A 25,995-nucleotide genomic window follows, 5' to 3' on the forward strand; every position below is an offset into this window, starting at 1 on the left:
ACAACAACAACAACATCAACAACAACCCTCCCAACAAACATTAATAAATAAATAAATAAACAAACAAATAAATTATTTTAAAAATATATATATGTAATGAAATAAAAAAAAAAAACTAATTAAACTTTCCATGAGTTGCCGCTAATACCTTCATGATATCCCAGTAGGATGGACGTATCTCACTTTTTATGCAAATATGTAAAATTATACAATTTCAGCAATCTGGATGCCATGCAGTTCGATCCAAATGCTGACTGACTTGACTTGACTTTCTTTCCATCCTGGATGTACATGTAAAGGTACATGGTATGTAATTAGCCATGAATAGTACAATACAAATAAACAAATGTTCATGGAGTTAAGAAATGTAATGCTGGTATTCGGGGGACGTACTCGCAAGAAGGCTTGTCGAGTGCAAGTCCTGTATAACAAAGATCAAAATGATAAACGAAATACATAAATGCAGACTAGACAAACATCAGTACAACAAAGTAAATTGGTGAACTGAGGGTGAAATGAATTAGGCCTAAAACATACATTAATGCAAATGCTGCAGTTGTTTGAAAAACGGAGCAAATCCATATGACAATTCGTTCAAATGATTTGCTGATTCAAACCTTGCTGAATTCAGCCTGTCATTAGCATCATATTGTCCGGATGAGGTCAGTGCTAATATCTCTTGGCTGTTTTGTCGCGCATGTGTGGTTTTAATGAAAATGGCACTGAAATGGGCATTGAATACAATGCATAAAAACCATGTGGGTGTATGAACATTTAGGCCTACATGTACTTGGTACATTAGGAGGTACGTGCACAGTAAACAAGCAGACATCCAATGGCCACCCACCTACAGTACCAGCAATTATCACTGATGTGAGATAATCAGAAGCGTGTCATTCTGCAGAGATGGCCTTGATAGCATGAGAATAAAATCTAAGATATTGGTTTTTTTTTTATTTCATGACATTGTTCACTATTTTTTAAGATGTTCCCAATAATTGTATGTACACGTACATGTAGGGATCCCCTGTTGGACTACATGATACATGTACATGTGTAGATTGCCGAAAAACAGCGAAAATATATAAATTACAAGATCAGAGCATAAGTAAATAGAAGATCCATATTCAATTTTCATTTCAACAGGCCAAAATCCCTTAAAATAAGAAATTAAAAGATGAGAAAAAGTGTGTCCACTTTGTTCTCTGAATGGGTTTCATAAATTGTGAACTGTTGAATGGGATGGTGCCAGACTATTTATTCATTCTAGCCTCACTTTTTTTTTTTAATGTGGCTTAAAACATTAGAGTAGGTTTAATCACATATTTTAAATTATTCATCAGAGCAGACTGGTATAAATTTGTAACGTCATTGCTTTCATTTCTCCACACAAGTTCCAAAAATGAAGATTTCACCTCACTCTCAATCCACTACATGGCCGACTCGTGAATAAGGCCAACTAGTAAGCACTACGTTTCAGTTGTCTACTTACATGAAAAAAGACTCACCTTAAAAAAAGGTTTCTTAAAAATATGTTGATTTAAAAAAAAAAGAAAAAAAAACAGAAATCCCCCCCCTAAAAAAAACCCAGACTTCATTTTCCCAAATTTTTTACTCAATGCAAAATGTCATATAACCAAAGTCCACATCAGAAGGTATCTAAAATGTAACCACCCCTTCCCCCATTCCAAGAAAACGGAAATGACTATTTTTTTGTTCCAGTCTGCTCTCTAGAAATGACCATCTTGAAAGGAAAATGAAAAACAAGTGTTGTTATCACGTCAGTGATTGTCCATTGATTAATAAGCAGTCAAAATGGATTGCACAGGACGTCTCCATATGGAGTACATTAACTGTGACGTACATTGAAAGAAATATTTGTACAATACAAAACGCAAATGAAGCGAAAGTGACGCATATATTTTTTATTTTTTACAGGATACCATTGTTCCTGTAGGCACTTGAATGGCGTAATAGCTGACACATGATACACTGTATCACTATTTCAACACAAACTTCCTTAATCGTTTTCCAGCAAATTTAGAGAAATGGAATTTAAGAAAACTACTCAGAAAAAAATTGGGGTCAAATTTACATACAACACAAAGCTCTTTCACAAAGTATTTTTGTGGCTAAAATTGCATACAAATAAAAAGAAAAGCTCTAACTTTTTTTTGAGAATTCAGATTTTATTAAACTACCGTACACTTTGCTTTAATCCAGCTGATCTTGTTTTAAAAATATAAGAAGCAATTAAATATCTTAACAACAAGCTCCAAAAAAATGTATCAAGTATAAAGGCCTAGTAAAACAAATAAGTAGTTTTTCATCTGGCCTTTTTGAAAAAGTGAAGGAGGCGGGCATTTTTCTTTGGTTTTTGTTTTCCCAAAATTACGGATTCTCCAAGACAGCAAATGGTTTCTTAAATTTTCTCGACTATTTGCTGATGCAAAATTATGTCCAAAGCAGCCATAATCTTTTCTACAATTTTTTTGGAAACAACTAGAAAGACAATAATATTGACAAAATGGAAAATATAAGTGTATGAATTAAAAAAACAAACAAACAAACACCCCAACAAACCAAGGAGGCAACCGGGAAAAAAGGAAGTGGGCGTTGGATGAGAAACTTGTTAATTTTTTTTACTTGGCCGAATGATACTTTAAAACCATACTCTGTCATAATAATCGAACAAAATACTCAATAGTCTATTTTACTTGATGTTTGTAAATTTATGCATTTCATTTAAAGGTTGCTGTAAATCATCCAACAAGAAAAAGGGACAGTTTTGATGTCATAATTTATTTTCAGGTCATTTTGTGCGCTAACAAACTTATTGGGAGACAGACTGTAAAAGTTGCCTACACGGCAACGTTCTAATGCCTGAGATTGTTTAATGATTCCTGTAAACAAATTCACGTTTGTTTAGTGTCACGGCGGGGTTTTTATTGAGTCTTTAATTTTGTTGACTCTACGACAGGCTCGCGGTCACTCATCAATTACCTGAAGGATCCGGACGAAGTAACGCGGTTTCTGACAAACGACCTGCACTTGTCGCCGGCCGTAACTCAAGCGATATTGAACTCCAACGTCAGTGCACAGGAGGTGAGGCTAGAAAGGATGGAGTATGAGTAGGGGAGGGGAGGGGATAAGCAGGAAGGGAGGGGGTAACAATGACAGTGTAGAACTGGCACATTTATAAGCAGAGAACTGCTGCTGATGAAATTCTTACCAAATTATAATGTTTTGACGCACCCAAACTTTTTAGACAAAAACACCAAAAGAACCATCCTTAAAACTGTTTGTGCTTGTTGGTTGTAGAATCCTGAAAACTAAAGTTTCAATTGAAAATGCTAAAATTTTTATTTAAAAAAAAAGAAGTTACGTACATGTACATGTACATGTGCTTTTCAATGAGACACTTAATGTGCTTTGCATTAAAAAATCAGCACCTGATATACAGAAGTAAATTGCAAAAATTGAACAATAATTCAATAACTCAACATGGGCCAATCTTTTTCGTTCGATGTCTCATCTAAAAGTAAATAAATTCTGTATTGCTAGAAAAATAGCGATTTAGAAAAGTAATCTTTTATGCGGGACGAAACCCAAAGATATGGGGGTATGAAACTTTAATCGCATTTTTGTTCCCATTCTCAACGCAGTTCCTCGCCTTGACGGATCCGGACACCTTCCAGAGCGCGTCCTGCGACGAAGCCAAGCTCAAGCAGATCTTCGGCGTGACCAACCTGACCACGCTGCATGAGATGCAGAGAGAGCTGTGCAATCTGACCACCGCCGACTTCGCTAGCATCGCAGGGGTCATCTCCAAGCAGATCGATCTGAACAAACTGCTGCCTCTGGTAAGACATCTAGGGCCCAATTTCACGGGGTAGAAAACATAGCTAAGCAGATATTTGTACTAAGCAAAAATCAGCTGGGGACCGGTTAAAAAGCAATATACATTGCGTGACATTTTGGCTGGTAACCTGGCTAGTTTTTGCTGAGCGAGTCTTTGCTGTGCTTAGCAAATTGATGTACTTTAGCAGCGCCGTGTAATTTCCCTCTGGCATTGCGCTGAAAGATTCTACACGGACTTTCCCGCGTTAATCAAAATTCCAGTATATTTCATGGAATGGTATACCACCCCAAACTACCCTGCCTGTCACCTCCTGTACTGCCCCGTGGGCCAGTGGTTATGGTGTTCGACTCATGTGCCGTGGTACGTGGGTTTGAACTTTGGCGGGGAACATGGTGCTTGTGCTCAAAATCTAAAGAAGGGTGCTGAACAACTAACCTGATGAAGTTTCAGCTCAGCTTCAGCTGTATATTCCGAGTAAAACAGCATTCTAGGATCTCGATTTCAAATCAAAAGTTTCTGAATCATGATTGCAGCTACGCGATGTCGCACTGATTCGACGAATTATAGCAACCGCGTGCGCGTTGTGCCAATACTTGCGCGTGTTCGCCGAATAACAAAACGAACTACTAATTTCAATTTCCTATGGTGCGTCTTAAGAAGCACCGTTGGAAAGGCCTTCTTCTGTTGATTCCTTCAACATGAAAGCTTGCCAGAAGGAATAATTTCACAGGGAGTTTAGTCCCCTTACTATCTTTCAACCAATTATGTTTTTCAACAATAAATATGTTTTTAGAAAGCTGCAAATGATGGACTGTAGCTTTAATGATGAAATTAAATGGCCCTTTCTTGTTCTTTCTTTGACAGTTTACTGGTGGTGGGAACATTCCCGGCAGCGCCTTTAGCTTGGATCAGTTGAAATTGTTGAGTGACGGCCTGCTACAGGGTTCAGGTAAAAAAATAGCTGAATTAATTTTGTACATTAACAATAGAAGGTCTGCTCTGTCAAAATGAGGATTAAATCACCAGGGCTGTGGTTTTAGTAATGTAATATACATTTTGATACAAAACATATTGTCATGTAGGCCTGCTCTGTCAAAATGAGGAATAAATCAACGGGCTGTGGTTTATAGTGTTTTCTGATGTGGTTGAAAATAAAATCGTTCAGTGGGCAGTTGTAATAAATGATTATTTATGGGTTTTTTCCAGGGTTGCCTTTGTCGTACAGTCTGCTGACCAATAAGACTGCGTTGATTGTCTACCTGCAGCAGCAGATGGGCTTGTCTGAGGCCGATGCCAGACTCATTGCAAACTCAGTCGACAATCCCAAAATGGTATGTATCGTGAACACTTGACGCAGGGATCACTCAAGGCCATATACAGCATTTACACTGTTACTAATTCATGACTATTGGCCCTTTGCCTTGTAGCTGATGCTGTACCTACAGGGGCACGACATGCACAGCACGGTCTGCAACACCACTCTCTTGAAGGACTACGTCACGACGACCGATCCCGAGCAGCTCCAAGAACTCAGCACGACGCTCTGCAACATGTCCGACACTGACTTGGACAAGCTGTCGCAGGAAATACGAACACTGGTCAACTTCACCGCCTTGTGGAGTTCTGTAAGTCGCTTTGTTTTGGTATCAGTCATGTCAGTGGGAAAACAGTTACTGAACATAACTGCTCCATAACACTTTTATCCCCATTCATAAATTCCTTTTTTTGATAAAAAAACATAAAACTTCAAAAGGTTGACAAAGTTCTGACTATTTTGTTCTGCCATTTTACCGTGTGCTCAATAACTCTATGTCTGCAGTTTTTATCAGTGGTTCCCAAACGCCCTGTTGTAGCCAGTGCGCGCAGAGCACACTGCGCGCGGAGCGTGCTGCGCGCATGTGGCGTTGACCGATGTTTAAACTGGTGTGAGACCTCCCACGTGACGGGCTCTCGACCAGTAGGAATGGGTAACCTGTCCCGGATAATTATGAATTGCCACTGTAGAGTCCTCTGGAGATGGTTGCAACATCAGGCCCAGACGAGTAACATTGTTTAAGTCATTCTGGTTGATAAGCAAGGCCGAATTTAAAATAGCCGCTTACTACAAAATACTGCTAAGTGAACTTACTTGTACATGCTAAGCATGAAATAGGGGGAAACTGGTACGCTATACATATTGCATGACATTTTGCTAAGCAGCTATTTTTTTCATGAGCAGATATTTTTCGCTAAGCAGATATTTTTTTGCTAAGCAGATATTTTTTGCTAAGCTTTTTTTTGCTAAGCAGATACTTTTGCTAAGCAGATATTTGTCCTGTGCTGAGGTAGTTTGGGCTTTGCAGCTCCGTGATATTTTCCTAAGTAACTACATTGTATTAAATAGCTTTTTTTTATTACCCTGTTGAAAGTTCTTGAAGTTTGTTGTTGTAATAACAAACATTTATCTCTCAACTTTGTTCCCTCTGCAGTTGAACAGCACTGATATGAACAAGTGGTACAAGGAAACTCTCCAGGATATGATCGACATTGGCAATGAGGTAATAGCTCATTTTTTTATTCCTGTGTAAAATGTTCAGTTATTCAGCTTCTGTGCAGGAAACTTAAAGGCATGCTCTTTGCTTTGAACTTGGCAAGGGGAATCAAGCCATGTGGAAAGTAACAGAGTCGTGCATCCACATTCCCTTTTCCTTCAAATTCCTTGAAAAAAAAAGAAAAAGTGGATTTTGAAGGATTAGGGACTGTATAAGTACAACCTGTGCAGAGCCATTATGGCTTTTTGGGCCGGCGTTTATCTCCGTTTTCCGTGGCCCGAAATGTCTGAGAATGTTTCTATTTTCTCCCTGGATGGGATGCTGGTTCATCACAGGTTACTCCCCAGCTAATGCCGGTACCCATTTATACTCCTGGATGGAGAGAGGCCAGTGGGGGTGAAGTGGCTTGCTCAAGGACACAGCATAAGGCCAGCAGCTGGATTTGAACCCCTGACCCTCTGTTCATGAGTCACAAACCCAAACCGGTAAAACCACATAGGGAATCTAATTGTTACTTTTGTGTTACCATTTCAAGATCAACGAGCTAGATAGTTTCCAAGTCCTCCTGACCGACATTGACTCGATCCTGAACAGCAACGACACCAACGAGCTGGTCTGCGGCAGCGTCGGCAAAATGAAAGACTTCAACAATTTCAGCCTGGCGGAGATGTCCAACTCCAACAGCTTCCAGAAGCTCTCCAGCTCACCGGGGCTGAGTCACACCTCCAGTTCAAAGCCGCCCAAGGACGTTAAGAATGATACGGACGGACTACGAGGTACATTGACCCTTTTCAAATGCTCCAGAATCCTCTTTGCAAAATGGAGGATTTTGAAGTATTGAGGCTATGTGGCAAAAATGTGTGGCTGATTTTGGAGGATGTGCACTGAGTCAAGGTCTTGGGCCGAGAGTCTAGTATCGATATTTTCAATGTATTTTTTTTGAAAGCTTTGAAAAAGAGGCGGCTTTTAGAGAGTGTTCAATTTTTTTGGGGGGGGGGGGACTCCCAGTATGTGCGTCTCAACATCTTCAAGTTGTATCAAGCAATTATAAGCTTAGAATTGACAATAAATTCTGGAAATGATGATAATTTTATTTCTCTTTTTTTTTGGCCTTCTAACAGAGGATTGTGCCTGGATTCAGCAGATCGAGTCGTCACCGTTCGGCAAGCTTGCCTGGAAGACGATGAAACCCATGGTCCAAGGGTACATCCTGTACACACCGGACACCAAGGCAACGCAGCGCATCATGAAGGAGGTACAGGGGCTCACACCTGTTCAGCCGGGAGATCAAGGGCGTGGCTAGCAGGGCGTGGCTAGCAGGGCGTGGCTAGCAGGGGCGTGGCTAGTAGGGGTGTTGGGGATGCAACCCCCTACCGCCCACCATTGTTTGCTTTTGTTGGAAAATTAGATGCACTGTTTGCAACATTGTGTGTCTGTCAGCATATATATAGCATAATGAATCGCAGTGCCTATTGTCCAATAGGGTCCAGTCTCATCACTTTGAACAGCGCCCCCATTAGTCGGATTGTGTCCAGCCAATACCCTACCCTTTTGATTTTGAGGTGGTCAGGCAACCAGAGAAAATTCTTTGCTACTTGATTGTTACTCCTCCCCTCTCCACCCCCCCCTCACCACCCCCCTCTCGCCACCCCCTCTCGCCACCCCCTTCCCCCTTCCTACCCCCCATTCAAATTGGTCTGGCGACGCCCGTCCTGGCATTCTGTAGTCACAACAGGCCAAATGGTTGTAGGTTCAACTCAAATAAACCAGTCAGACAGGCAAACTTTGGCATCGACTGCAAGCAAAACATTTTGTGGATAGTGTTGCCATTAAATTGGGCGCAGTTGCCAATTCCTTAACAATTCTTGTTCGTTCAGCAGAAACGGTGCACTAACTATACGGCAAAAATTGTATTACTCTTGAGTGTATTCCATAGCTTTAATGCTAACCCTTGTATACAACTTTCACACTTTGCCAATCTGATTTGATTTACAAGAATGCTTGTTAATTAAGTTTGCAATTAACGTTGAGACACCGTCTCCTGTTGCAGGCTGAGCAACCACTAGCTGCCATGGAGATGTTTAAGAATCTGACAGCGAGATGGTTAGAGTACTCACCGACGCTCCGCAAATACGTGGAGGACACCGCAGCGTTTGACTTGGCCAATGTAAGTCTTCAGTTTGGAGCGTTAACCATTGCTGCAAGCTTGCAACCTCTCTTTACCATGGGGTGGGGGAGGATTTTTTAGGCAGATATGCGATACTTTAACGGCCAGCATAATAGGCTTCAGGAACAAAACGTTCGACTTTCATCATTGTTGGAAAAGTCATTGTTGAGATTTGCCAAGGGTAATTTAATTGCTTACTTTGATTCTTTAATGAGAGGGTTCCTCCAACGTGCTATATGTACTGTACGTATAGCCTAAAGCTTGACGAAACCTTCAACTAAAGATGATTATTACTATTGATATTATTATTTCATTTCTGGTAATGAAACCAAGGATTCCTCAAAAGCGCCCTAGGCACTGTAGCCCGCAAGCCTGAAGAAACCTGTAGAGAGGAGACAATGAGAAGAAATTACAGTTTTAGAGGTGGGAGGAAAACCCCAGAAAAATATTCTGGGAAAAATCCAAGGAATCATATAAGGACTGAAAACACAATCCACAAGTTTGCCCAGGTGGAATTTGAACCCGGGTTCACAGCAGTGGAAGGCGAGGAAAGTACCGCTATGCCAACCTGACTCCCCACACCAACCTGAACTCGAGAATTATATTCCAGAGAAACGTCATTTAATTAAACTGGGGACTTGTAACTCGATCCACTTTGCAAGGATTCAAACCCAGGTCATAAAAGTGTCAGTAACTAAAAAAATACCACAGCACTAACCTGACTCTGATATTGAAGCCGCAGTGTTAGAGTATGCCACAAGGAATCTGAAGGTTTATATTTTTGTTTTTTGATCTGTAGGAGTTCAGTCAGAACCCAGAACTTGTTAAGAAACTGGAAGATCAGTTGCAGAGAAACTCGACAACCGACCTGGTTTTGATTCAGAAGGTTTTACTCCAGGCCCGGAGCGACAGTAGAGATAGCGGTAACTTCACCCAGAATCTTCTAAATGCCATTGATGCGTTAGACGAGTTTGCAAACGCTACCATGGAAATACTCAAGGTAAGCCTGTTTAAATTTCAGAAACACATTACAAAAGTTGTAAACTCCAGTAGTTTTAATACAGGTTTCTATCCAGGATAGGAACGGTGGATTCAAAGCAAATGTTCCGTCGCAAGTCAAATCGAAAGTCTGGTCGCCAGTAACGGAACAAACAATGACAAAGGAATGCATTTGTCACAGTTCATTTGAATAGCTTGTGACTTGACTTGAAACTGGATGACTTGTGATGGACTTGTGATTGCCTTGTGTTTGACTTGTGATTGACTAGTGATTTGAGTTGTGTATGACTTATGATTAACTTGTGATGACTTGTGATTTGCTTGTGATTGACTTGTGTTTGACTTGTGATTGATTGGTGATTTGTCTTGCGAAGACTTGTAATTGACTTGTGGTTGACTTGTGATTGACATAGGATTTGACTCCTTATGATTTGTGATTGGAGTGGGATTTGACTTGTGAAGCCTTGTGACTGACTTGTGACTGACTTGTGACTGACTTGTGATTGACTTGTGATTGACTTGTGATTGACTTGTGATTGACTTGTGATTGACTTGTGATTGACTTGTGATTGACTTGTGGTTGACTTGTGATTGACTTGTGATTGACTTGTGATTGACTTGTGATTGACTTGGGTTTGACTTGTGATTACTTTGTGTTGCACAGTGCGTGAACCTTAAGAAGATGAGAGGCTACAGCACAGATGAGGAATTCCAAGCTGCTGCCAAGGAACTGCAGGGAGATAATCTCTTCTGGGGAGGTAGGTTTGGAGCTTTCAAATCACAGCAGAAATCTCATACTGATTCAGATTGTTAAGTTGTCATATTTTCAATCAAAAACTTTCAAACCACAAAACAAAATTGCATAAAGTTATCATTACTAGATAGAAAGGTGAACTCATGTTGGACAGTTAATAAATTTCTTACACAATTTCTTTTAAGATAAATCACGTTTTCTCTTGATGTGTATTATAAATGAGTGTACAGGATCTAACGATCTTCATCTTATCATCAAACTGGATCTGAAAGATACTTTTCAAATTATTTCATGTATTTGGAATGTTAGGAAGTTACAAATCCTCAAAATCGGCATATTTGTCATGGACTTGTGTTTTGACTTGTGATTTTAAAACTGGATCTGAAAAAATACTTTTCGAGATGACCCGTTCAACCCTTTAAAAAAAAATTGAAATCGTTTACAACAAATATTGTTTGAGCACCCATAGATCACAGCACAGTCATTTTCATCGATGGTTGTTGAATATTGTTAAATTTTTAAAACACTGAGTTTCAATTTCTGTCCCGTCTCCCTAGCTGCTGTGTTTGAAGGTTTCAACACTTCGGCTGAAGATGACACCATTCCACCCCATGTAGTCTACCAGCTACGCATGGATAGCAGTATGGTCCGAAGCACCGACAAATACAAGAAATAGTAAGTAGAAATAGCAAGTCAGACGAAATAATTTCGCAGGGTGTTTAGTACCAGTATGACCTTTAATCCAAGTGAGCTTTTTGATAATAATTTGGTAGGTTACTTTTGGGATAAATGCAAATGATCCTATGTGCCTTTAACTGATAACTTGTTGTTTATTTATTTGTTTGTCTTTAGTTTTTGGAAGCCGGGACCAATGAGCGACGTCTACCGATACGGCGAGTACATCCGTGGAGGCTTCGTCTTCCTTCAAGACATGTTTGACCAGGGCATCATCAAGGCGTCCCTGGGGAAGAAAGACGCCGGCGCTGGGGCCTACATTCAGGAGTTTCCTTACCCTTGCTACATCAGCGACACGTGAGTCGTCTGTGGTTATCACTCAGTGCATGTCTTGTGTGATGATGGTGCAAAGAGAATATCAGGGTGAAACGTTTTGGTCCTCAAAAATTGAGCCATTGTAGTATTAATCTGGATTCAAGTCTCATGTTTCTTTTTGAAAACGTGGCTTCAGACAATAATGCTCTCATTATTTTTGGGCTTGATTCTCCTCAGTAAATTGTCACTTAAATTAATGTTTGTACCAAATTTGAATGCTTTTAAATGAAAGAAAGGCATAAATTATGCCAAAAATACTGTTTTTGACCAAAAATGAGCAAAAATATGGTAAAGTGCCCTTTTGTGGTCACCAAATGACATCATTTTGTAGATTACCAGCCCACCAATATTCTCGCCAAATTTTAGGAAAATCGGCAGAAGAATAAAGAAGTTTGGATGGGTAGACACTATGGCCCCCCTCTACGGTCCTAAAACACTATTAAAACGTGACGATTTCTGGATAAAATTGCATCTTCAATCCTCTGTCTTGTGATGTCGCAACCAGGTTTGTCCAGACCTTGGGAGCCATCCTACCCCTCCTCATGATCATCGCCTGGCTGTTCTCCGTAGCCATGATCATCAAGGGTATCGTCTTGGAGAAGGAGCTACGTCTCAAGGAGGTCATGAAGGTGATGGGCATGGGCAACGGGGTGCACTGGGTGGCCTGGTTCATCAACAGCTTCATTGTCATGTTCATCAGTAGTTGTCTGCTGGTGCTGATTCTCAAGGTATGCTGTTTTGTCTGTTTGTCATTTTGTCTGTCTCTCTGTCTTGATTGCAAGCCTTGAATGGCAGAATAGACCCTTTGCACTGCAGCCATGTTTGAGGTGTGTGCTTTTGTTCAACAGGGACACGCATGAGTGGAGCTCATTCTTTGGACACATTTTTTCCTAGGAAAGTCTGCTTTCAAAAATTAAATCATTATGTATAGGGAAAGATCTGTAATAATATTTAAAAAAAAATTGTCCAGTTGCACTGGAGAGTCTGTTTTTTACAAGTCGCTTCACATATGAATCCCCAAATCATTGAAGGCATGTAGGGCCATTGGCATTTAAGATCATTCATTCTTCCAAAAGTGGCCTGCCAATTACATGTGTTATCAAGAAGCTTACTTGGTTTATAGATCGTACTGGTGCTAAAAAGCCCATGAAATTATTCTGTCTTACTTGCTGTCATTTAGAAGAAATCAAGAAATGCAGGTGATTTCCAATGATAAGTCAGTTGATGGTTTTTTTGGAAATATAGCGTGCTGTAGACAAAATCCTGTTTCTTGAACAAAAGGTTGTGCATGGTTTTTCATGGTTTTCTCAAAAAGTGTAGTATCCACTGTGCTGAAACTTCAACAGGTCAGGTTTTGAGCATTCTTCTTTGGATATTGAGTGGTGTTATTATTGGAAACGAAATAAATGCATTAAAAGCAAATGATCCTGTATGCATTAAAGTTTGTTTCCTTTTTCGCTGTCCTCTGCCAGGTCGGCCAGATCACGATCCAGGCCGACGCTTCGGTCCTCCTCCTGATGCTAGTCTCCTTCAGCGTCTCCACCATCGCCCTCTGTTTCCTCATCAGTACCTTCTTCTCCAAGGCCAACCTCTCTGCGGCCTGCGGCGCCGTCTTATTCTTCCTGTCCTACGTGCCCTACAGTATGGTCTACTCCTGGGACGAGTTCATCCCGGCCGGTGCCAAACTCGCAATGGTGAGCTGAATTTCTTTCCTTGAAGGGTTCCAAGCCACGTTTTTAAGGTCTTAGTGTTGTCTTGAAATTTATGAGAAAAATTCACAAGCTTGCTTGATTGGAACTTGAACCCACGACCTCCTGTGGAGACTTGAACCCGCGACCCACTGGTGCAGACTCACACTTTTAGAGTACGATCATAAGTGACTTTACTTCAAAATAACGTTCAAACCTCCGAAATGTTTGTTTTCTTTGATACAGTGCCTGTCCAACACTATCGCCTTCGGTTACGCCAGCCAGTACGTCGCCCTCTTTGAGATCCAGGGGACGGGGTTGACCTGGGGGACTCTTGGGATAGTTCCAAATTCGTCCGGCGAGCAGATGACGCCTAATCAGGTCATCACCATGATGTGGTTGGATGCGTTCCTTTACATGCTGCTGACCTGGTACATAGAGGCTGTGTTTCCAGGTACGTGTGAATCTGAATTTGATGAAGTCAACTAGAGTCTTGACTTATTTGTACGTGTACTGCTCAAATCACCTTCCTGTTACTCCCTATAGGTCTCGTTCAAATGACGTCATTTCCTACAGACCATCCACCTGCATCAGCATTTTGGGTGTCAACTTGCATAATGCGCATCGGCTGTGTCGTATTTCAAACGCAATTCGAGCAACTAGTGCGCGTGTTTGGAACACTTTCAACACTGCGCAATGCGTGCTTGATTGCGTAAAATACGCAGTTGCAGTTCTCCTACAGAGATGGCCGTCATCGAGCGAGCCCTAGTTTGACATGATAGTTTGTAGATTTTAGGAAAGACAATAAAATTCTCCTTACAATACTGTTTGTTGCACTTGAATCGGGCATTCCGTTGACAAGTTCTGGCTGTTTAAAGTTAACGTTTATCGACATGTCAATAAAGTAAAATACTGAGAAAAAGGCCTTTACAGTTTCATGTTTTGTAGTCCTAAAAATAAAGATGCGAATTGTTTTTCCTTAAAAACATTTTCATTCTACGATGTTTGTTCTGTTTCTTTCAAATGTGTGTAGTAGAAATAACAAAGATTACAAATGTCAGTATATCTGAAAATCGAAAAAAAAATCACTCCCATTCTGTTTTTGGCATTTTTCTCCACCACGACTTGTGCCCAATTCCGTCTCATTTCACCAGAACATCTCACATTTATGCTCAGAAGAGTTCAGATTTCCAAGATAAATTTCTTCTCTACTCCAAAACCCTCTAAAACCCACCAAGACTTTTGTAGGATTTTGTAGGATTGAGGAAGGTAGAGCCCAGCCACAGTTCCTTTACATGGGGCTTGTTGTTCGTTGAAAGTCTTGAATGGACAAATAATGTGCCAGTAGTTTCCTGAAAAGTGTAGGAGTTTGTAGGATTTGGGAAAATCTCTTCCAAATACGAGGTGAAGTTTAATCTTGTCTCCCTTCAATCCTACAGGTGCCTACGGCATGCCCCGCAGCTGGTACTTCCCCTTCCAACGATCCTACTGGTGTGGTTCCCAGATCGACACAAGCGAGGATGCCGATTTGCTACCCATGACCTCCAGCAATGGCATTCCCACAGGTACCAGACTATTCCAGTGATTGTAGCAGCCATGTTAAGTATAAAAGGGAACTTCTCAAAACTTGGGATACTTGGAAAATTCTACTTGGAACACTGCTCATTCTAATTGGGAAATTTTTGAGAATATCCTCTACAGATACATTTTGACGTTTTTATTAAGTTTTTACGTACGTTTTTTATACGTTTTTATTGTCAGAATGTCATTACAAAGATTTGCAGATTTTCAAATACTTCATTTTAAGTAATTCCTTGAAACTTTCTTTCACCAATCAGAGGACACGGACTTTGAACGTGAGCCGACGCACCTGAAGTTGGGCGCGTCAATCAAGAACTTATACAAAGTGTACCGGACCGGCAAGAAACTGGCCGTCAACAACCTCAGTATCAACTTCTACGAGGGCCAAATTACCTCATTCCTCGGACACAACGGAGCTGGCAAGACAACCACAATGTAAGTGTGTCCTCCTCCCCCCCCCCCCCCCAAAAAAAGTTGGAATTAGGTATTACAGGCATGTAACTTTTCCTCGGATCCGCTGATTTCCTCGTTTTTTACTTTTCATGAATGCCATTACAAATTGAAAAACGCTGTACATGGAAATTCCTCATTTTTTCTAAATTCCCAGTTGCATGCCTGGTATTACTGGATGTAGACTGGAGGTCTGTGTCATTAGCAATAATAATTTCAGTAATTTCAACTTCTTCAAGTCGTTGGTAAGGACGTGTATTTAGTCCTGTACAATTCTTTTTCTCCCCAGGTCCATTCTGACAGGTTTGTTTCCACCCACGGCCGGCACGGCGTACATCTACGGCAAGGACATCTTGAAGGACATCAACAGGATCCGTAAGAGTCTTGGAATGTGCCCGCAACACAACGTCCTCTTTGACTAGTAAGTGTCGCATTTATATTTCTCAAAACTCAAATGTTGAGGACCAAATAACTGGACAGTGTATTTAACCCACGTTTTTTCCTTTTAATATTGGGTTATTTCCCCTTCACCAACATATTTTATGAACACTATACACTCAGTGTTGTCCAAGGGTGGTCGAGTGGTAAAACGTCTGCACTAGTAAGCAGGAGGTCGTGGGTTGGAGTCCCACCCGAGTAAGCTTGTGAATATTTTCTTGCAACCCCTCGGACAACACTGAGTATACAGTGCTTATAAATTGTTCGGTGAAGGGCAAAAACCCTATATAAGATGTACATCTTCCTGATGCAAATTCCATCTTATAAATCTCTTTTCTTGTCTTAGTTTTAAAGGTGGATTAAATGGCTCTTTACTTTTTTATGATTCTCACCAGCCTGACTGTGGAAGAGCACCTGTGGTTTTACGCCAGGGTGAAGGGAGCGACTGAGGAAGAGATTGCCGTGGAGATGGAAGAAATGTTGAAGCATCTCAACTTGCCTCACAAGAGGAAGGAGATGACTGCCAACCTCTCCGGTATTTTCTTTATTTCTTATTTTAACTGGGTAGCCCATTCAGTGGAATCCACTGGTCTCCCATGGGGCCCAGTAAAGAGAAGACAATGTGAAGAAATTACAGTTTTAGTGGTGGGAGGAAAAGCCCAGAAGAGTATTCTGAGGAAAACCCACGGAATCAGGTAGGGACTGAAAACCCAATCCACATATTGGCCCGGGCGGGATTCGAACCCGGGTCACAGCGGTGGAAGGCGAGGAGAGTACCCCTACACCAACCTGACTCCCCAGTTAGGCTGAAAATTGCAGATCCTGACAGATATATCCCAACAGAAACTGTTCTTGACACCAAACCAGTAGCAGAGGTCCTCAATGCACTCAAGCATTTTTTTCAGAGAAGCCACTTTTTCAAATTCATGGTTTGCTTTCAGCAACACCAGAAGCATCCCAGTTGTAACAATTGCTATTCACCGAGAGAATTTCACTTTGAAGTGCGCTTGTCCGAAAAAAACATACAAAGTAGAGACCCAGTGATAAGCCCTTTTTGTTTTTGTGAAAATTTTATTTCATTGAATTGTGGCTGCTTATTCCATATTTTTTCCAATTGTTTGTTTTGTTTTCAGGTGGCATGAAGCGTAAACTGTCCATCGCCATGGCATTTGTGGCCGGATCCAAGACGGTCATCCTGGACGAGCCCACGGCCGGAGTTGACCCCTACGCCAGACGTGAGATCTGGGACCTGCTCGGCCGATACAAGGAAGGTAGGAAGCGATGTATGGGTAATTGGAAATGTCTAGACTGGGGGACAGAAAAGTAGCGCCAGAATTTCAGAGTTGTTGCCCATTTTTTTTTTTACAGTGAGTTACATTTCTGTTCAAAAGTATCTTGCAGCATATTTAAAAAGATGTATGCTGTGCTTTTCAACAGATTTGATTTGTTTCTCCTAGCAAAGTTCAATTTTTATGGTTCCTTACAAGAAAAACTTTTTTTTTCCTGTTTTTGGCATCTTCAACTCTTTGGGAAAAAAAGGCACAAACAGATTGGTGTTGCAAGTAGGCTGGTTCCTGGTCCCTACATTATCAATTCTGATAGGGGCAGGAACCAGGTCTTGCAGGTAGACTGGTTCCTGGTCCCTACATTATCAATTCTGATTGGGGCAGGAACCAGGTCATGCAGGTAGGCTGGTTCCTGGTCCCTACATTATCAATTCTGATAGGGGCAGGAACCAGGGCTTGCAAGTAGACTAGTTCCTGGTCCCTTCATTATCAATTCTGATAGGGGCAGGAACCAGGTCTTGCCAGTAGGCTGGTTCCTGGTCCCTGGTCCCTACATTATCAATTCTGATAGGGGCAGGAACCAGGTCTTGCAAGTAGACTGGTTCCTGGTTCCTGGTCCCTACATTATCAATTCTGATAGGGGCAGGAACCAGGTCTTGCAAGTAGGCTGGTCCCTTCATTATCAATTCTGATAGGGGCAGGAACCAGGTCTTGCAAGTAGGCTGGTTCCTGGTCCCTTCATTATCAATTCTGATAGGGGCAGGAACCAGGTCTTGCCAGTAGGCTGGTTCCTGGTCCCTGGTCCCTACATTATCAATCCTGATAGGGGGCAGGAACCAGTCTACCCAGTGAGAACGGAACTAATATTGGGTGGCAAGTAATTTGAAAATTTGATGAGTGAATTATTCCATAACTAAACATGGGCTGGTTTGTTTTGTTTAGCATCTCATTCAAAAGTGAATTACTCTTGTATTGCTAGAAAGAAAAAAAATGGGTGGCTTAAAATATGGACATCTCCAAAAGAACAAAAAGTTAATTTCAGTTCAGGTGTTTTATGCAGGTACATTATAGCAGAACTGTTTTCATCTTTGGCATTTACATTGTCCAATGGCAAAGGGGTTGTTAAGTGTTATGTTAAAATGTTTGCCTTAATTCTAGGTCGTACCATCATCATGTCCACCCATCACATGGATGAAGCGGACGTCCTAGGCGACCGCATCGCCATCATCTCCTCAGGCCAGCTTCGTTGCTCCGGTTCCTCCCTCTTCCTCAAGAGCCGCTTCGGCGTCGGGTACTACCTCGTCCTAAACAAGCGCCTCCCTGGTGATGACGTCGTGATTCCGCCACACCTCACCGACTCAACGATGTACGATGCGGGACTCCAGAACAGTGGCTTCAGTCCCATGTTCGGCCCGGATCTGGTTGCCGGGGCGATGATGAATCTCCCTGGCGATGAGAAGAAGAAGGAGCTGGATTTGGATCTGGTTGAACCCTCCCAGGTACGAGAAATCTAAATCCAAAAGGGAATCCATGGTTTTAAAAAGGATGGTCTTTGAGAAATGTTTGCTTTTTCCGTACCAAAACCTGAGACCAAGCTTTTTTTTTACAATTTGAATAATATCAGGTCATTTCTGTCTTTAAAACAGTTTGTAGTAGCTTTTTTTTACCATTTTATTGACATTTTCACGCATGCTCTTTGAAAAAGGTTGGCCGACCCGTGCAACCTCGTTGGTTAAAACCAGTGCTTGCGATTGAGAGATTTTAGGTTCAAATCCCAAACTTTTATATCTTTAAGTTCTTGAGTGCTTGCCGGATAATACAGGGTGAGTAAAAAAGGAAACCCAATTGTCAGGAACATTTTTTTAATAAAGTTCTGCATGTAGCACTTTCAAAATCTAGGATATGAAAGCCCAATTCATAAGCTTTCTTGTAGTACAAGAATCGTTCAAATCACTCATGTACATTGTACTTTTCAAGTTACGGAATTTTAAACACAACCACCGTTTTAAAGTTCTGTCCATGGATCACAAAAACGGTGTGTGTTCTTTCAGCAAAACGAAAACAATTCACACACATCCCTATGAGAATTGTCTTGAATGAACACTTTCATATCCTAGATTTATATAGTGCTGCATGCAGAACTTCATTTATAAAAATATTGGTGCTACCATTTGGGTTTCGTATTTTTTTGACTCACCCTGTAGTGTTAAAAGAAACTCAATTTGTTAATTTCTTATTTACAGATGAAAGTTGCTCTTGAGCCTGATGACGACGATTTGAGGCACAAGAAGGACAAGCCACCTGTGGATATACCAGGTAAATAAAAGTAACGGAACTATTTTAAATACATCTGGTTGTTTTAAAACAGGAATAAAAATAATTCGAGCAAATTTTGTTTCAATAATTGCAAGGTTGAGCAAAGTTGATACAAGTGGGACATACCAAGAGATTGCTTCCAAAGCCATACAGTATTACATCATTGAACCTAATATTTATTGAAAAATATTTATTCATAAGATGGAATTTTGCGTCGGGGTGATGTAAATCAAATTAGGTTTTGCCCTTCACCTCACCCCGACGCAAAATTCCATCTTATGAATAGTTAATGCGGTACCCGCTGCTATGTACATCAGATTCGAACCAGCCAACCGATCCCGTTAGCTCGGTGGTCCAGTGGTAAGACGTCTGCACTAGAAAGCAGGAGGTCGTGGGTTCGAGTCCCACCCGAGTGATTTTTCCCAACTTTCACTCGGGAGGTAACACACTGAGTATACAGTGTTTATACGTCGGTGAAGGGCAAAACCTAATTTGATGAAAAATATATCCTGTCGTGTTTTGATGAGGGTTTTTTTGCATTTTTTGCTTCTCAGACTGTGGTTCATGTCAGGAGTCGGTCTTAACCAGCTTCATTCAGAGCTACGTCCCCGGCGCCACGCTCTGTGAGAACCTCGGCAAGGAACTGTCCTACATCCTGCCCTCTGGGGCCATCCACGGTAGCGCCCTGGAGTCACTGTTCCAAGAACTAGAAATGTACAAGGAGCGTCTGTACATCTGTGACTTCGGCATCTCCGATACCTCCTTGGAAGAGGTGGGTATTCCATTCAGTTATTTGGTTTTGCCCTTTTAACCAGGCATGCAACTTTTCTTCGGATCAGCTGATTTCCTCTTTTTTTACTTCCCATGTGTGCCATTGAAAATAGAAAAACACTGTACAAAGTCTTGGAAAGATTTGAATTTCCTCTTTTTTTGTGACTTCCCAGCTGCATGCCTGTTTAACCCTTTCCTTACCATGGCGACTTTTGTCGACAAGAAGTACCCCCCTGCTGATTCCCATGGGCGACTTTAGTCGACCAGGAAACCACACACAGAACACCCTCAACACAGATATATTCACTACTTTTCAGAAAAGCGGCATGTTGATATGTTTGGCCGCCCATACATCAACTTTATACCAGCTGAAAGAGTGTTTTCGGATCGTTCTAATGGTGTAGTTTATTCGTAGTGATACCATTACAAAAAAATGAGAAAAGAGCTTCATAAGTATCCACGCACAATTTGAGGTATGGAGTGCCATTTGGTCATGTGGTGAAATGGCTTGCAGTTTGATAATTGGGACCAGATGAACAAAAAGGCTTAACTTTCTTATATTTGCAGACATGGACTTTGTTTTTACATCACATAAATGAGTAACGTTCAAGGAACAAACTTTTCTCACAACACCTATGATTTTAATCACTCCTTCGCAGTGAAAATCTGGGTTGAAAAAAGTGAGTTTTCGACTCGTGGTAATTTTTTTCACGCTCTAGTGATTTCCGCACGACAGAGCAAACAATTTGGTCCTGGGGAGAGTCAAGTGAATAAACAATGTGGGCATGAAAGGGTTAACCAAACATAAACATAAACATCGCATACTTAGAGGAAAAAATTCACTTTGAGGAAAAAAATGACTACGTTCTCTTGCCCCTGTCTCGAAGGTTTTCCTGTCGGTCACTGACGACTCCGGCGTCTTCAACGAGGGCGAGACCCTGCAGTCATCGGACGATGGTCTCCTGCCGCGCCCGTTCATGGGGCGTGGTAGCCTGAGAAGGAGGAGCTACCAGCTCCCGGCCAGGAGCAACAGCATCCGTGAGCGACGGAATCGGGCTCAATCGACGGACGGTGTGGCATTGATTGATGAGGACGGTGGGTCTATGTCTTGCTTTTGTCGCGTCTGATTGTTTTATTCCCCAGTGCTGCAGTTGACTCTGTCACAAGTCCATCACAAGTTGGTCAAAAGTAAACAGAGGATCAACTTTGACAAAGGAATGCTTTTGTCACATTTCATTTGAATAGCTTGTGACCTGACTTGAGACTGGATGACTTTCGAGGAGTGCTTGTGATTCTCAAAACTTTTGTGGATATTATGAAGATCAAGTGCTTTAAATAAAATACAGTGGAATGTTGCTATACCGAACACCGCTATACGATCATTCGGCTATACCCAACATCGTCCTTGACTCCCGATTTTTTTGCACAAAGCGTACCGAAAATTGTTGTTGAAAAATGTCAACAGAAGAGCGACCAGTGGCTATTATTTCCCCAAGGAATAGAAGGGGAAAGCCGCCCATTGCTGTAGGTAGTAAGCTCAAAAACTGTGTAATTACATAATTCAGTAGTCGGCACGTGTTCAAAGTCGTCTTTCAGTAACTACCAGGGCGTGCAGGGTGAAGTAATGAAGGGCGCTATTTATTGGAAAGTGAGTACCGGAGCACCAGCAGCTTAAAATCGCTATACCGAACGATCGCTATTACGAACAATATCTGTGGATCCCGCGATGTTCGTTATAGCAGCGTTCCCCTGTACTGGCCTCTGGCAAACTGATATGTATATTTTGTGCTCAGTCTAGCCGTTGTATGTTTTTATCGCATTGTTTCTGTTCTACCTTAACAGAACTGGACATCGTGCACCAAGAACTGGAGGAAGACACCCACAGCATGCACAGCGTCAACCTGAACGCTGACAACATCGATGGAACCGAGAGTGCCTTCGCCGAAACAGACAACCAGGGGAGCCAGGAGGCTGGTCAGAACCCTGAACAGAACCCTGAACAGAACCCTGGTCAGAACCCAGGCCAGCAGCCAGGCCGTCAGCCCATCCATGCGAGGGTCAAACGGCAGCTGAGCCGACAGATGAGCCAACGTCTCCTGCGTCAGGCGAGTCGGGAAGCCGTGCTGAACCAACAGACCAACGGTGAGTCTCGCTCATAAACTCATGGTTTGTCAGTTTGTGCAACTGTCTTTCTGCGTGATTTTTTTGCGTGTATTTTCTGGCTTCTAGAATAGTCGCAATGATGTCACTGAATATCACCCTTGTTTTATAGTTGCCATCTGCAGTTCTGTTCAATTCATTTTTTAATTGTTAGAAGAAGTTTTTATATTTCTGCATTTTCCGTCTTTTGTCATTTTCATTTTCTGTATTACATGTATTAGCTCCATGGTAGCTGGACTAGACATAAATTCAGTTTTTATTTTTATTCCATATTGGGGTTCAGAGTGTGTAAACAACAAAAAAATATGAATATGGTGTCATCAGGATGAAAGGGAAAAATTTAAACCTAAAAATTGCTTGAACATGGGTTTCATGCTACAATTTCAATAGTTTTTCACTCTGACATGGTGCATATTCTGGCTCAATGCAGGTCTTTTGCTGCAACAAGAACTTCAAAAACTTTAACATGAACTCAAAGTTGAAACTGTTTCCTCTTGGGCCAATCATCAACTGTGACCCTCATTCACCAGAATCAAACACCAAGATTTGCTTGATTTTTTTTGAAGTGCCCGGCCATTGTTACTGTACCTAGGGCTGGAGGTTCTAATTTCCCATACGATCATAATTTGGTCAACAATTTCAACTCTCTTTTTCCGAACAAGATATGAAAATATAAAGTTAAAGGGAATGTACAACATTTGCTTTTGCTGCAATTTTCAGAAATAAATGCATTTAGAGGATTCGTATGTTATAGCAAATATAGTTAAACTGACTTGTTTCACGTTTTGGGCTTGTAGCTGCTGGAAAAAAAAAGACAACCAATCATGTTCTTGTAGTCTGGTTCCCTGACCCCACTTAAAGCTACAGTCCATCATTTGTAATTTGTGCATTTTGTTCGTTTGAAGCAACAAGAGAGTTCAAAATCTGATGAAGGATACTGAGCGACTAACCTGATGAAGTTTCAGCTCAGCTTCAGCTGTACATTCCGAGAAAAACAACATTCTTAGATCTCAGTTTCAAATCAAAAGTTACTGAATCATGTTTTGAATTGTTTTGAATTGCAGTTATACGCGGCATCGCGCACTGATCCGACGAATTATAACAACCGCGCGCGCGTGTGCGTCGTTCCAATGCTTGCGCGTGCTGCGCTGAATAACAAAACGAACTACTAATTTAAATTTTCCTACGGTGCTTCTTAAGAATCACCGTTGGAAATGCCTTCTTTCGTTGATTACTTCAAAATGACAGCTTCCCAGAAAGAATAATTTCACAGGGAGTTTAGTTCCCTTACTATCTTTCAACCAGGTTTGTTTTTCAACAATAATTACGCCAGTTACTTTTCGGATGGCTGCAAATGATGGACTATACATGTAGCTTTAAGATGAAACAGAGAAATTTATAGACTTTGGGGATTTGTAAGGTCAGAGAATCAGTACCCCTGCACAGGTGTGTAATCAATTGCAAAGAAAACGTGGAACAACTGTCATGAAAATTATGTTAGGAGCGTTTCTTGAATAAAGCCAGGTTTCTCCAACGCTGGTCCGCCGACCAACGTTGGCAAAATCCAAATTTTCTTGAAAATGTCAGCACATTAGGACACACAATTTTACAGGATGCTTAAGACTGTCATTCCCTTTCAATCCAGTAAGGGATAATTCGTGATAATTCGATAATTTCGGTTTTTGATGTTTGCAAATGTTGTATCTTCCCTTTAACATGTTTAAGTACACAGCTTTTTTTTAAATTTTGTAGTTTGTTCATGATAACCATTGCCTTACCTTTCAGACGACAGTGTTATGGGATCATCCTCATTGTATACACGTGTGCAGTCATTATTTCATCCGACATTCCATGCAGTGCCTACTGAAGGTATTGATCCCTCGTCATCTTTGCCCCAACTCTTCTCTCTTTGTCTGCTAACTTTATTTTATTTCCAGGTCCTGCATGTTCTTGGATCCTTGCCTTGACTCGCCTTGTGACAAAAATGTGTGAAAATGTGTCAAATGTTCTTACCCAGTGTTTTGATTAAGTGGATCGTTTCAGCTAGTTGGGTGATTTAGGGAGGAAAATTTGCTTTTGTAATTGTAATTTGAAATTTGAAATTGAAACTGAAATATGAAATGAAAATTTTGCTTTCGTAATTGGAAAATTTGCTTTCGTAATTGGAATTTGAAATTTGAAATTGAAAACTGAAATTTGAAATTGACGCTTGAAATTGCGAGTTGAAATTGAGAGATGAAATTGAATTTTGAAATCGAAATTCTAAATTCAACTTTAAAACTGAAATTTGAAACTGAAATTTAAAATTCAAATTCAAAACTGAAATTTGAAAATGGAATTGGAAACTCACATTTTTGAATGAAAAGGAGATGAAATACATGTAGAACCTGTTCAAACCATGATAGAGCATTCGACCCATTTTCCCAAGTCAAATCTTTGTCCATCATCAAAAATACTCTGATCAATTTTTGTTGTCTTTGTTTTTTAATCTTTCCATCGTTTTTCCTTAAAGCAACAAATAGTCATTTGTTATCATGTACACCAACGTTTGTACCTTTACATTTTCCAAAAGGGGGCAGGATCGTCCAATTTTGATTAAGATGTTGAGATAACACAATTTTCTTGCAAATGTTTCCCAGTGCATGCTTGACCTGGTGCTAAAATATTCTCTATTGTTCGTAATTTGCCCCTGTCTGTAAAACCTTTCTATCGCTTTAATGGGCAAAAATAACAACAAAATTGGCCATTCAGGGCTCAAAAATTGTTTCTGAACACTGGCATGAATGTAATTCTTTAAAGGGCTCAGCTAAAATTTACAGCCAAATTATTCGTAAGATGGAATTTTTCAAGTTCAAGAGCCATCATGTAATTTTCTGCACTCGCAAATCACCTGCACTTGAATTTAACTAGCCCCACTACCCAACATTGTGTGGGAGTGTGTGGCCTAGTGGTTAGGGTTTGTGACTCATGATCAGAGGGTCCGGGGTTTCGAATCCAGCCGCTGGTCATATATTGTGTCCTTGGGCAAGGCACTTCACCCCCACTTGCCCCTCTCCACCCAGGAGTATAAATGGGTACCGGCATTAGCTGGGGAGTAACCTGCGATGGACTAGCATCCCATCCAGGGGGAGTAGAAATATTCTCAGTCGTTTCATGCTACTGAAACCGGAGATAAACGCCGGCCTGATGAGCGCCACATTGGCTCGGGACAGACTTTACTTTTTTTTTTACTTTACTACCCAAAATTGTATGATAAAAACAGTTTTTTAACCCTTTAGTTACTGAAGCACCCAAACTGCGCTGCTTGTTACTCACTTATTGATGGCCTTCATGACCGTAGGGTCAATGGTTGTGGTACTCATACTATAACTCTTTATTTTGTACTTACTACAGCACTGCCTCCATTTATAAAAAAGGAAACTTGTTTGTTACAAATCAAATGTGACAGTCCTGCCCTTTCAAAGTTTAATTATTTTCTGTCATCTGTTTCTTTTTCCTTCAGAATGTGGTCACCTATTTTAGCACAGGTGTTGGAATGAAAACTTAGTTCAGTAAAGGGGGTAAAGAAGTCATGTATGATGACTGTGATATGATTTGCATGAAGTCAGAATGGGAATGTCAAATCAGCATTGAGTTTGCATGAACCTTAAAAGGGTTGCGGTATCAACATACCTGATGGTGCCATCCTCACAGATTGATCAAGCTGCATTGAAAGTTGGCTCCACATGTACTTCAAGTACACATGTGAAACTGTAATGTCAGGGCCGGACTACATTTTGTAAATGTCCCGTAGGCCCTACCTCGCCCTAGGCACCGGCACCAACTTCACAGCTCTTGTATGAGCGCTGGAGCCTCGCAGTTCATATTGATGCTAAGCTATATGCTAAGCCGTACTAAGCAAGCCAGGCCAAACTGATAAAGGTACAATGCATTTAATACATG

At 41.1% G+C, this 25,995-nt stretch overlaps 1 protein-coding gene across 2 annotated transcripts in view; it reads left to right on the forward strand.

The window, feature by feature from the left end:
• Positions 1-25,995, forward strand: part of LOC119738840 (phospholipid-transporting ATPase ABCA1-like) — a 60,211-nt gene that overhangs the window by 13,543 nt on the left and 20,673 nt on the right. The window contains exons 5-31 of one of the 2 annotated variants that reach the window (XM_038213809.1): positions 2,981-3,105; positions 3,666-3,863; positions 4,727-4,811; positions 5,069-5,193; positions 5,290-5,487; positions 6,331-6,399; positions 6,929-7,169; positions 7,515-7,648; positions 8,444-8,560; positions 9,360-9,560; positions 10,224-10,317; positions 10,871-10,988; positions 11,166-11,345; positions 11,869-12,091; positions 12,836-13,057; positions 13,298-13,505; positions 14,491-14,616; positions 14,890-15,067; positions 15,372-15,503; positions 15,916-16,055; positions 16,654-16,791; positions 17,965-18,305; positions 19,050-19,122; positions 19,677-19,894; positions 20,781-20,988; positions 21,736-22,035; positions 23,839-23,922. In XM_038213809.1, the coding sequence (XP_038069737.1) occupies positions 2,981-3,105; positions 3,666-3,863; positions 4,727-4,811; positions 5,069-5,193; positions 5,290-5,487; positions 6,331-6,399; positions 6,929-7,169; positions 7,515-7,648; positions 8,444-8,560; positions 9,360-9,560; positions 10,224-10,317; positions 10,871-10,988; positions 11,166-11,345; positions 11,869-12,091; positions 12,836-13,057; positions 13,298-13,505; positions 14,491-14,616; positions 14,890-15,067; positions 15,372-15,503; positions 15,916-16,055; positions 16,654-16,791; positions 17,965-18,305; positions 19,050-19,122; positions 19,677-19,894; positions 20,781-20,988; positions 21,736-22,035; positions 23,839-23,922 (4,476 nt within the window). The remainder of the gene's footprint in view (positions 1-2,980; positions 3,106-3,665; positions 3,864-4,726; positions 4,812-5,068; positions 5,194-5,289; positions 5,488-6,330; positions 6,400-6,928; positions 7,170-7,514; positions 7,649-8,443; positions 8,561-9,359; positions 9,561-10,223; positions 10,318-10,870; positions 10,989-11,165; positions 11,346-11,868; positions 12,092-12,835; positions 13,058-13,297; positions 13,506-14,490; positions 14,617-14,889; positions 15,068-15,371; positions 15,504-15,915; positions 16,056-16,653; positions 16,792-17,964; positions 18,306-19,049; positions 19,123-19,676; positions 19,895-20,780; positions 20,989-21,735; positions 22,036-23,838; positions 23,923-25,995) is intronic. The other variant, XM_038213810.1, reaches the window with a different exon arrangement.

The sequence above is a fragment of the Patiria miniata genome, unplaced genomic scaffold (genome assembly GCF_015706575.1).
Source record: "Patiria miniata isolate m_02_andy unplaced genomic scaffold, ASM1570657v1 HiC_scaffold_3, whole genome shotgun sequence".
NCBI lineage: Eukaryota > Metazoa > Echinodermata > Asteroidea > Valvatida > Asterinidae > Patiria > Patiria miniata.